The sequence below is a fragment of the Tyto alba genome, unplaced genomic scaffold, assembly GCF_018691265.1.
Source record: "Tyto alba isolate M040663 unplaced genomic scaffold, T.alba_DEE_v4.0 Super-Scaffold_6, whole genome shotgun sequence".
Lineage (NCBI taxonomy): Eukaryota > Metazoa > Chordata > Aves > Strigiformes > Tytonidae > Tyto > Tyto alba.
The window spans coordinates 16,260,644-16,273,113 of record NW_024881327.1 but is presented as its reverse complement, the minus strand read 5'-3'; the positions used below and the strand labels follow the sequence as shown (position 1 = coordinate 16,273,113).

The 12,470-nt window shown below is 37.1% G+C and overlaps 1 protein-coding gene across 4 annotated transcripts in view; it reads left to right on the top strand.

The window, feature by feature from the left end:
- The window catches only part of MANBA (mannosidase beta), a 56,387-nt gene that overhangs the window by 36,125 nt on the left and 7,792 nt on the right, over positions 1 to 12,470 (top strand). For all 4 annotated transcript variants that reach the window (XM_032988435.2, XM_032988436.2, XM_032988433.2 and 1 more), the window contains exons 10-14: positions 2,473 to 2,559; positions 3,146 to 3,313; positions 5,933 to 6,151; positions 7,459 to 7,623; positions 9,359 to 9,503. In XM_032988435.2, the coding sequence (XP_032844326.2) occupies positions 2,473 to 2,559; positions 3,146 to 3,313; positions 5,933 to 6,151; positions 7,459 to 7,623; positions 9,359 to 9,503 (784 nt within the window). The remainder of the gene's footprint in view (positions 1 to 2,472; positions 2,560 to 3,145; positions 3,314 to 5,932; positions 6,152 to 7,458; positions 7,624 to 9,358; positions 9,504 to 12,470) is intronic.

The window sequence follows — 12,470 nt, the reverse complement described above, 5'->3', positions numbered from 1 at the left end:
CAACAGGACTGTGGCTATAACTTTCTGTCCTTTAGCTTTCTAGCTCTTTTCAGACAAAAACTTTTATATTTATATCCTCTCTTTTATATTTATGTACCTCTCTCCCAGTTCTACATTTCCTACTCTCTTGGGAAAGAATGAGAGAAGAAATGAACGGCTAAGGAACTGGTACTAGTGATGTCATTTAATGCAGGAAGATGATGTTCATGCTGTAACGATGAGCACGGTAGAAGAACTTTTGTGGACTGTAGTCATCAGCAGGGACTTGCAACACTCAGACAAATAGTTGTGAAACAAGTAGTGCATGGAAGGCGGATTATTCACAAGATTGAATAATATTTTTTCCACAGCAGCCAGACTATGGGGCCCTGTAGCTGTTTTTAGGAATTACTTATGTGAGAATAGCCCTGCTGAAGAATCTGAGTACTTGAGTATATGCCCCAGATTGAGAGCAAAGGCCTTGCAATCTGACCTCAATGAGGATTTAAGGCCTGCTGTATTTGCGTCTTGTGCTTTCAGCCACCTCTGAATTGTCAAAACGCCAAAGAATGTAGTTATGCTTTCCTCTGCTGTGGAAATAGATTTTATTTCCTTTAAAAGTATTTTCTCCTTTATAGCAATAGCTGAAAAGGTTTGGGGTTTTTTTCGTTCAAGCTTTTTAAACAAAAATATTTCACTTGGCTTGAAGCCAAGCATCGAAGACCTTATCCAAAGGGCCATTTTGAACAAGCTATAATTGAGTATAACTGTAGCTGTAAGGGGAACACCTGCTGCAAATGCTGATAATTCTAGATGTGTACCTTTGATTATATGAGCTTGGAGGCACATGTTAATAAGTTTTGATGAAATAGTGACTAGATGAGCGAAGGCCAAGTTGCATCTGGTGTTAAAATCCCAAGAAGTGTGTTTGGTCTTACTCTACAGCATAAAAAGCAGGAAAACAGAATTGTTACCTTGCTGCCTTCTGCTGTGTGTGGTTGAAAAAAAATAAAATGTTACATCTATTTTAGTCATCTGAATGAGTGTCCTGATTTTCAGGGCTTCTGAGCACTTACAGTTCTTTCATTTTTGACACTAGGCACCTAAGTAGGCCACTTACATCTGTGGCTATACAGTGCTCAGTGGAAGATTTAGATCTTATTTAGCAGCCAAAATAGCAAGTAGATGCAGAAAATCAGACCCTTATTCTGGAGGGGGTGGAGGGCTTTTGGTTTTGTTTCTTCTGATGGTCTTGCAAAGGCTTAAAATTGTATTGAAGTCAAACTGTGCTTAAGGAAAACCAGTGATAGCTCACTGAGGGAAATAGCGAAAGTTTCTTTCAATAGAGAGTTTTGACTCTACACAGTCACTGAAAGATTCAGAGTGATTCTTCAGGAATAGCTTTGCTTTTTTTGTACAGTGCTAGCTGTGTAACAATTATTAGTGGATCCATTACCTCCCACTGTCCTGTTCCCTATCTTCAGTTTTCTTAGGGAACGTATGCTGAAAAGAGTAATGGAAAAGCATGTTCTTACTGCGAGGAAAATGCAATTGTATGAGGAGCTGGTCTGGCTCTCTCTCTCTTGTTTATGTAGTATGGTGTTCAGAAAAGTGTAGTCTCCTATAGACTCCATTGGGTTAATGTGCTTCTTCAGGAGATCTTTCCATTAACACTGGAAATATAGTACCATGGGTCTCAAAGTTATGGCAGTTTAAAAACAAGAACAGATAAAACAAGAAATCTTAGCCATCTCATTGAGCTTCTTCCTTTCCCCCGTTTTGTAGTTCTTCTCCTTCAAGGTACAAATGGAGTTCATTGCTGAGTTGAAAGGCTTGCTGTTCTCTAGTGGTATCTACTTGATCTTTCTTTGAAGAGAAAGATCGCTGTGTTGTTACAGGATCTAGTTTTTCTGCCCTTCTTACTGGGTAGGAATTGCTCTTTTTAAGATCAGTTTGCGCATTTGGTATGAAAGTATTTTGTTAACAAGTACACTTGAACATCTGTTAAGTGTGCTCGATACCACATAAGAAGAATTAATGTCTCTTTTTAATAAGTAATGGGGATTGGTATTACACCTGCAAAATAGTAAATACAAAATTGTTCTGTTCAGCTGAAGATTGCTGACATTCACATTTGAGCAGTGCATGGGTTCTAATTATTCCATTGAAAATTATTGAACTCCATCTACTGAGCAATATTCCACTCATCAGTGAAGCCTGTCAGGATCTAATTCCTAAAGGTAAATATACTGACGAAAACCACAGTGGAGTATGCACTTACTGAACCCCATGGACGCCGTGGTTCTTTTGGTGATACTTTCCAATAATAACAACTAGAACATTTCAGTTTAACTCTTTTTGAGATAAATAACTTCTGTCTGAACAAAGGATTGTGCATTCCAATCACCATATATTTTTCAAGTATGTAAAATGATTTGCTAACAGGTGTTTGTTTTTTTTTTTTTTTTGTATTTTCTCTCCTTTTCCATGTAGATTTGGCAGGATTTTATGTTTGCATGTGCACTATATCCAACTGACGAAAAATATTTAGAATCCGTAAGAGCAGAAGTTTCTCATCAGGTATTTTGTCTGTGTGTTGAAGCTCTATTTCCCATTATCTATTTTTGATTGACTGACTGTGTAAGTTAGCTTTCCAAAAATGCTTATTTGGAAGTGTTTGTTACTGTACTTTTATGTAGCAGATACAAAATGTAACCCTGCTAAATCCTCTTTAGTTTACGTGCAGGAGTAGTCAGTCAAGGAGAGGTACAGGCCTTCCTCATGTCCAAACTGCCCTCTTTTCAAGGATGTTTAAGAGCATTCACTGAGAGTGAGCTGTAATGGTTGCAACATCCCTTAGCACAGAATTTACCCTTCACACGTGGCTGAGTAGATGAGAGTGGAGGTACACAAGTGCATATGGTAGATATATGTCAGCATATTAAAAGTTTGCCCCTCTAAGTGTATATTACAAAAGCTTGAGCCTGTTGGAAAGCTAAGGGAATAGTGAACAGCACAGATAAAACTAGGTATTGTAGGCTCAGCATACGTAATATGCATGTGGACTTGTAATTCAAGTAGTAATAAAGTGATTTGATGATTTATTTTTTTTTTTTTTAAGAGAAGTAATTTTGCTTGACTTCTGAAATTCTAAGTTGTATTTCAGGTAAGGCGTTTAAAATCCCATCCATCAATTATTTTGTGGAGTGGCAACAATGAAAATGAAGCAGCAATTGCAAGCAACTGGTTCTCCATACCTGATGCTGAAAGAGAAGTCTATATCAAAGACTATGTGATGCTTTATGTGAAGAACATCCGAGAAATAGTTCTTACTGTAAGTGATCTCAAGAAACTAGGGGGATATGGCTTGGCAAAAGGTTTTAATGTTTGCAATTTGAGCAACTTGGGATTTTTTTTAATTTTTATTTTTTTTAATTGGGAAATGAAAAACAGTACAGGGTTGAGGAATTGCGCTTTACAAGTTCTTCTAAACAACTTTCTAAACTCAAGGATTATCCTTAAAGTAAAACAAACCAATATGTTACTTGCATGTTTAATAATTTGTGATATGTAAAGGAAGACCTGTGAAAATGTAGTGGATCTTGCTTCTTTTTTTCCTTCCTATTTTTAATACCTCCACAAATGCCTTCACTTCCAGTGGACAAAAATCAACTTGCCCAATAATTAATTAATCTAGATGATCAGATTTCCTTTATCCTGATTTTGTTGAAGGTTACTGTAAGAAAGATTTAACAACCTTCAGGTCTTTCAATACCAGTTGAAGAAATTAATAAAGATGTGCTCTTCCAGTAAAGCTTTTTGATTTAAGCAAGTTAAACAAAAGTTATACTAAACATTGTCCTCAAACTATGTAGACAATACATTGTGTGTTTTTGAAAAACAGACTACTAGTATTTTACAGTATATGAAGGCAAAATAAAATATTTTGAGATAAGACTTAAACTGCGAGCATGCAGACCAGAAGCACTGGGAATCTGTGGTGGTCTGCTGTGATTTGGCACTACCCATTTTGCACAGCTTTTGTAGTTTTATTTCTCCTCATAGAAATATTGCAGTTCTTCATTATTTAATGGAATCTGCTTTTAACTAACTTTTATATGTGTGTAGAGTGAAATTGATTTAAAAGTCCCAAACTGATGTCTCATATCTGTATAGGGATTAACAAACAGTGCTTGAACTACAGGTGAGTATTCTGAACTCCTGTTAGCTAAGAGACAAAATGTTGCAAGAGTTTTGTTCAGTTAGAACTTCCTTCTTCAAGAAGAGTATGAATTTTTGTTAACCTAAAAATGCTAGTGGCCTTTTCCTACGCAGTTATTCCTTGTATAGTATGATTTTACTGACTTCAGGGTATGATAATTTTACTCTAATCTGTTGTTTTCAGGATGAGATACGTTTCATGTTACGAGGCTCATGACCTGAAGTTTCCCTTTGCTAAGACAGGCACTCAGTATGTAGGTGACAGCAGTATTATTGCTTGTTATTGGAGGCTACTGGCATTGTCAGCGTAGTTATGCTCTGAGAATTTAGAATACCTTTCTACTGGAAAAGTTGAGATATGAGGAAACAATAAAAATGAGGCCAGGTTTGAAAGAACCTGCTGAAAAGGTTCTTGCTCTTGAGGGCAGTTATGCATTCTAAATGGTAATGGTGTCTTATATTCCTGCTTAACATCTTGATTCTAGATTTCTGTATTTCAGTTAGGTTTTCTGGAACTGACAAGGTTTTAGAACCTTGTTTGTAAAAGTATGCTGTGGTGTTCCTGTGATTAGCCACATGAGTTGGATGGCCAGTGCATGTGCAGTGAAGTGGTGTGTTCTGACTTGATACTGTTTTTTAGTTACAGTTCACTTGTGCAACATTGCTATCTAAGGTGGATACTCTTTTATTTTAAACCCATAAAATAACTTTTTGGAGTGCCAGAAGGAACCATACGGTGAAATAATTTCAGGTCCTGTGTAGTACAAGACAACTGAGGAAACCTGTAACTACTAGCAATACTGGATGGTATAACTTAAAAAGACTTCTGAGTTTCAGCTAAATACTTCAGGGAATCCAGGATATCCTGTAGTAAATTGTTTCAGTTAATTATTAATTTCTCATGTCAAAAAAAAAAAATATGGGGGAACAGGACTATTTCTTAAAATGAAGCACATGTCTAAATGCTTTGCTGTATTGGAGCCAATTGCTGTAACTTGTGACTGGTAACTAATTTAGGCCTCTATCTTACTACAAGTAGGATGCTCATTGAATTGTACCTGCAAAAGAGTTCCTTCAGGACTTTGTAGCGTACTGCTAAAATTTTAGTATACTAAGTCTACTGAATCTATAAATAAAGGCAGCTCTGAACAATTTGAAATGTAACCCTTCTTATAGTCTCATCTATTTTAACATGCAGAGCCGGCCAAGATGACAATAACCTGCAGTGCTATCATGCAAGCAATACCTTGGCTTTGTTAGGACTAAATTTAGGTGACTGCTTAATAAGAAAGGGGAAAATCATGGCCTTGTTCCTGCAGAAACACTGCAAAAGTAATGATTTTCCATAAAGAAGTCACAGTACTCAAATATTAATGTTCCTTGACTTTATTTTTCACGAGGCACACTTTAAATAGATTTCATTAAGAATTTAGAAGCATATAAAGATAGAAAATCTCTTGATGTGAGGAGAGAATCCCTTAGAACAGCAGAGCAAGCAATATCATGCCCAGCTGTCCTCCAAGAACATAAATAAGAAGCTAATTAAGCAAGTAAAGATGATGAATGTCAGGACACAAAAGGAAATGCTTTCTTAGCGGTGACTCAGAAATTTGGAAAAGGCATGTTCTGCCCACCCCCCCTTTTCAAAATGTTGTGTATGTATTCTGATGATAAAAGCCAATCACTTTGTGAAGGCATTGTGGTTTTATTTTGTTTTGGTTTTAAATCCCAGGAAGATAAGAGTCGTCCTTTTATTGTATCCAGTCCCACCAATGGCTTGGAGTCAGTTAAAGAGGGTTGGCTCTCCCAGAATCCTTATGATACCCATTATGGTGACACACACTTTTATGACTACAGTGATGACTGCTGGAACTGGACAGTCTATCCTAAAACTCGTTTTGCTTCAGAATATGGATTTCAATCCTGGCCTTCCTTCAGTACAATTGAAAAGGTAAGGCTGGGCTTCCACACCTTACTGTCCTCTTTGCTCCCATTTAGTGAGGGCAATGAATATCTTCCCAACAAACTATAGCATCCGAAAGTTGGGATAATACACTGTTAGGTGTATTATGGCACAAGTGGGATAGAAGTTTGTGCTGGTGTGGAGGGAGGGGATGAAACTGGACTGCTTCCCTCTTCAGTGTTCAATATATTTACCTTGATGTTGCAAGAGGAACCTAGTTTAGATGAGATACTATTATGAGACTATTAATTTTAATAGTAAATCTATTTAATATATAGCTTAGCAATGACTGCCTAACATCTGTTTCCTTTTGCTGAGTATAAGGATATGTGTTCATTTAGAAACAGAAGCAGCATGACAAATTATGACTTGTGCTGAATTCTAAATGTATTGATTTTTATAATTTTTACCAAGTTCATTTACTTAAATAATTTGTTTCTTTATGTATTGCATATAAGAGGATTTGGTTTCATCTCCTGTTTTATTTAGATATTGTATATTCTATCTTATTTATCCAGTTGGAGCAGAGACATATCATGCTGTTTGTCCATTTGTTCAGAGAGAGTTGAATATCGTGTTGATACTCACACGTGCGACTAAAGGGAGTTCAGAATGTTCCTTTCAATTTGCTGTGCAAAGTAGATTATCTGAAATGTAATCAGTACATTCATCCATATTAATAACAATGAAAATTATTCAATCCAGCCTAAAAAGGAACAAACTTAAATAAAAAGATTTTATGGAGATTGTAATTACAGTGAAAGTCTGACAATAATAACTCTGAGCTATGCTGCATTGTAGTCCTTGGTCAAAAAAACCTGTTTCATAGTTGTTTGTTTTCAGAGGCAGGTTTTGAAAATACACGTTATTAGAATTTACAGCCCTGATAATTTCTGTAACATTTATGCCTAAATGTGTTTGTCTGGAGTACCTTTTTCCATCTTAATCGAGAGTCTTTCTGATTTACTATGAATACAAGCCAACCTATGAGGTCACATGGCCAAACTGAACTTTAGGGCAAATAAGTTAAATGTCATTGAGCCAAAAGTTGCTCTTCTGGGTTCAACAGCAGTGTCTGTTTTCATTTATTTGTACAAGGAGTATAAGCAAAGGGTGTTAATGATTCAAAATCCTTGTGTGACTGCATGAGGCACTATGGAAATACACTACCAATTTTAAAGGTTTTGGATGATGCCAGCAGACTGTAGTGGATATCCTTTCCTGAATACCCTCTCAGTCATTAAATGCGCATTTGCCTTTTCATTCTGATCTCTTGGTTTTGTATTTTTTAAAAGGTTTCTTCCACTGAGGACTGGTCCTACACAAGCAATTTTTCTCTCCATCGACAACACCATGAAAATGGCAATGATCAGATGCTTCAACAGGTTGGGCATCATTTCAAGCTTCCCCAGAGCACAGATCCCATAAAGAAGTTCAAAGATATGATTTACCTCACTCAGGTAACAGTGATATCCTTAATATAAGTAGCTGTCAGTACTTGTTCCATTATATACTATCAGTGGTTAAAACTGGGCCTGTTCTGTTTGGTTGCGTTCAGTCATACAGAAAGTTTCTGCACTGAAGCATTGGAGAATCCAGTTTATTTTGATATCAGCTTGTCTCTCATTTATTGGAGAGAAACTCCAATTTCTGTCATAAAAGGGCTGGAATACTTCTCGGGGAATTTCCCCCAAACTGGCTCAGTTGGGAAAAAGTCTGGCTGTGTGTGCTACCTTGGTCAGTGTCCCCAGCTGGGCCCACTCCTGCAGGGACCTGCTGGCCTTCCTTGATTCCTAGTGCTACACTGTTATTCCCTGTCCCAGGGTGGGTGTGTCTGGCTCTTCATGTGGCCCCTGCAGCCTTACTGCTTTGATGTTTGCCACAAGGAATACCTGAGCTTTTGAAACAAGATTGTTCCTAGGGAATGCAGTTTGCTATGAATGAGGTTATTAGTAGCTTTTATTTTGTTATGGACTCAGACATTGATATTTTTAGAGAATCTATTTTGTTTGTTTTTCAAACCAGTAGGTCATATTTTACTCCTCATCAGTAGTAGTTTAGCTCACGCTTGTTTCTTTCTTCATGATTTCTGTGTGACTTTTAAATGATGTTAAGTAACTTTTTGATGCTATTAGGCAAGTTTAAAGTGCTGTTACTTTTTTCTTGTGCTCCAAGAATTTCAGAAACACTCTTGATGGGAATAGCTGCGCATTCACTAAGTTTTTAATGCCTGAGACCTGCTGTCAGCAAGTTTTATATTGAAACAAAAGAGCTGGAGAACTTTAGACACTGATGTCAAGAGAACAAGGATAGATGATGCTGTGAAATTGAAAACAGGGGTAAAACTTGTGCAGTGAGATCCTGACTCAGAAAGTTATGAGAGTTTCTGCAGGGTTAAATCTGTCAGGGCCTTATTAACAAGTTAAACAAGTTAAGAATGCCAAAACAAGCACAGCAAAAAAGGATAAGGAGACTAAACTTGGCTCTAGTGGTTACCGAGAAATGTTATCTTTACCTTTTTCGCTATCCTAAATAATAACTTTTTCCTTTATTTTGAGACTTCCTTTTAATACCTCCCTAGCCTAGTAATATACTTTGTGAAGAAGATAAGAGGTTGTTTGGCTTCTATTGAGAACTTGGCCAATGAAAAATTCTGAGAAGTGTTTTTTAAAGACAAGGTGGGGAAGGAGAAAAGTAGTGGGAGTGCAGGTGAAAAAGGTTACTCTTTCAATGCACAGTTTTGATTGTATACTGGGAAAGTAGACATCATGGTAATGTATGCTGGAGGTAGTGCAGCATAATGTCATTTTGCAACTCTTGGGTTTTTTATTTACATTAATTTAAAAAAACCTCCCAACTATTTATTTTAAATTTCTTTACCTTGTCTTCCATTTGTCTTTCAAAGACTCTGTTGTCCAGTGATCTTCACTGGATGGAAGGCAAGAAGTAGACCCTCCAGAGTTTCTCTAAAGGCACTGCTTGTAAAGCTGTTGCGAGCTTTTAGGAATACATCTCCTTCAAGCAGAGGCCCACTGCACTGCAGGTGTATACTCTTGAAGGCTCAAGTTTAAAGTTATGTGCTGTTGCTGTGAAGTTTGTGTTGTATGTTAATATAGACACATACGCTTTGAAAGTAAAATACAAAATACAACGCACCAAAAATATTTAATTTTTTTTATGTGTTGGTTGACCTAGGTGATGCAGGCTCAGTGTATAAAGACAGAAACTGAATTCTATCGTTTTAGTCAAAGTGAAATAATCAAGGGAGAAGGACACACAATGGGAGCTCTGTACTGGCAACTCAATGACATTTGGCAAGCACCTTCATGGGCTTCCTTGGGTAAGTTTTGTGACAGTCTGGTAAAAATCACCAGCTATCAGTCTGTTTTGTTTTTCTCATCTGGAAGAATCAGAATAAGAAATATGGCTCTTCTCTCTTGGGCAACTTTGCAAACTTTGAGCATGTTTCCTTTAGAAGTGCTTTCCAGAAAAGTGTTTTTCAGTATCATCCTAATAGTCCGTGAAAGTGGAATAGGGTAAAGATCCAAGCAATTATTTACCTATGGCAGTTTTGCTGCTTAAGTTCAGATTTAGCAGCTACGAACACTTGTTTTAGCAAGATTTAGTTTAGAGAAGTTAAAATCATATGTAACTCCTAATTTCTTAAAAACGCATTTTTTTCATTTAAGCAGTATTCTCATTTGTCCCAAGGAAATAATACCATTGAAACCAGACAAAGCTGCCTATTAGGAAGCAGTGATGGTTAAGATTGAGGGCACAACCCCCTTGTGAGGTAAACTTTCAACAACCCTTGCTTATCTTATGTAGAGCAGGATCTTCCTGAAACTGTGTGTAATATATCATCCAGGTGTTTCCAGAGAAATTCTACATTTTTTGCAAGTTTAATTCTTTTAAAATTAGAAAGAGCAATTCTTTTAAAATTAGAGACTTAGAAGTAATCCTTTTCCAAAAGGGTGTGTCCTAGAAATCCCCGATTATATCTACTGGCTCAGCTGTACAGATGCATGTGTGGACCCAGCCACCCTGGGTGAGAATGGACAGAGAGGAAGCTAGTGGATAGGAGGGTAAAATGAAGCACCCCTGTATAATTATGCTTTCCATCATCCCAACAAATTTCACTGATTTTGTTCCCCCTGCCCCCCTCACAGTAAAATGATCAAAACCTCACCCTTTAGTAGGCAGTAGTGCACTCTCAAAAAAACTAGAACTGTAATCCTGTTGTGAGCGGGATGGGATTTAGTATGTAAAGGCTAGGCATCTAGATTTCTTCTGCACTCAGCTGGGGGAGAGATGGTTATCTCCAGAGTGTGATTCGTTGTGTCCTTAGCTGTCTAATAAGTGGAGTGAATTATCTTCTCCATGCTGAATTTGATTTTCATAGAATCTCATGTGACACCTCTCACGCAGCATAGCTTCTGAGAAGCTCGTTACAGGAGAAGATGACTAGCTGAGATTTGGTGTCTGACAGTGTCAGGTGAGGTGAATCACTCTTTGTGACTAAATTATTCTGCTAATATGCTAGTTATGCATATGATATCTCCTTATGTATTATATATATATTATTTTTTCCTTTTAGAACACAGAAATGGAGTAGTCAGACATATAAAGAGATAAGTCACTTAGGCAGTAAGAAATAGGGAAGGAATGTGTGGTATGAGGGAAGTGGCTGTGTTTGATGTTCCAAACATTTTGTCTAGAAGTCATTTTGAAATGAAGAAACTGCTCTATGGCAGGTATAGTACTTAGGCAGATTTTCTTTCGATTTTATTTATGTCTCTTATATTCTGTTTTTGCAAATCTTTATGTGAAGAAATAGGAGTGAACTAGAAAAATCTAAGAGTTAGTGTGAAGTTCTCAATCAGTTCTTAGAACAAAATGCTATTTGGCCTTGCTTTTAAAAAAATTAGCCCACCCCATCCTTGCCCTCTTTCTCTGGAAGATGTTTGTCCTTCTCATTTTTTCTTTTTGTTCTTTTTTTTCTTTTTTTTTTTTTTTTTCTTTATTCAGACAAGCAAAGTAACTCCAACCAGCAAAGGAAAACAAGCCAGTAGAAGAAACAGGCTATTTTTTTTTTTTTTTAGATGTTAAGGCAGCTATCTAACCATAATGTTAATCTTTCTGGAATTTTTAGATTGTATTACTAAATGGAATATCCCAATGTTCATTTTGATGATTCTAGCAATGGCTGATGCTCTTACACTTTAAGCGCCTCGAGAAAAAAATGCTTGGAAAAATGTCTGTTTGTAAAGACAAGTGTATTGATAGATGAAGTGATCGTGAAGACCATAAATGTCTTTTTAAGTACAGAGCTGACATCATTGTAGAAAATACAACAAATACTTGAATTATTCATATGTTGTTGAAATTAGTTTACAGAAAAGAACCTCAGCAGAGATGCAGCTGTCCCTTTGTTTTGTTCTATTCCCTCAGTGGAATGAGGAAAGGTTTAATATTCATTTAATTAGGCAGTGTGGTAGAGGGATTTTTGAAATGCTAATGTCTGAAATTATGAAAAACTTCAGAGAAATTAGTTTTATTTGAACTTCAAAAGCGAGTTCCTGCATCTTGTTAGATGGTATGGTAGTATCACCAATGAGTGCTTGCTTAAATCTGTTATTTCAGAGAGCCATGAAGGGGCTTACATAATTGCCTTTACAAAGTGGAAGTGTTTCCTCATGAAGTGGGGAGGATAAAAGGTGGCAGAGGTTTCTCCTTTTAACTTGCCTGTAAAATGTCTGCTTGGGATTGAAGGAAAACACAGCACAGCACTGCTCTCATAGTACTCCTGCCTTTAGTTTGGAACCAAACAGCTTTTGCCACAACTGGGTTTTGGTTGTTGGTGCCTAGGTGTGGGGCACATTGTGCCATGTTTGAATGCTTTGGCATCTATGCACTGTGTTTCGGTGAAGAGCAACGGGATACACACGGCAATTTACCTCGCTCCCACATAAATGTCACCTTGAGGTACTCAACTTGGTTGTCATGAGATTCCCTTGCATAGATAACTGGCTTTTATTGCAGGTTCAATATTTAGAGCCCCTGGTGAGCTGAAACCACATACTATTACAGAGAATAATAGATCTGAATTCATGAGACTGACGTGAGGAAAGAGCTAGCAGCATGTTTCTCAGGTTGCATTTAATGGTGTGAAGTGATTAATTTAAAATCCATTCCAGGGAGAACTATTTGTTCTCATTCTTGCTATCAGTGTAGAAGGCTTCAAGGAAGAGTCAGGAAAAAAGGGTACTGGGGTCTCATTACAAACCTGATTTTAGTTTCCTGCTCT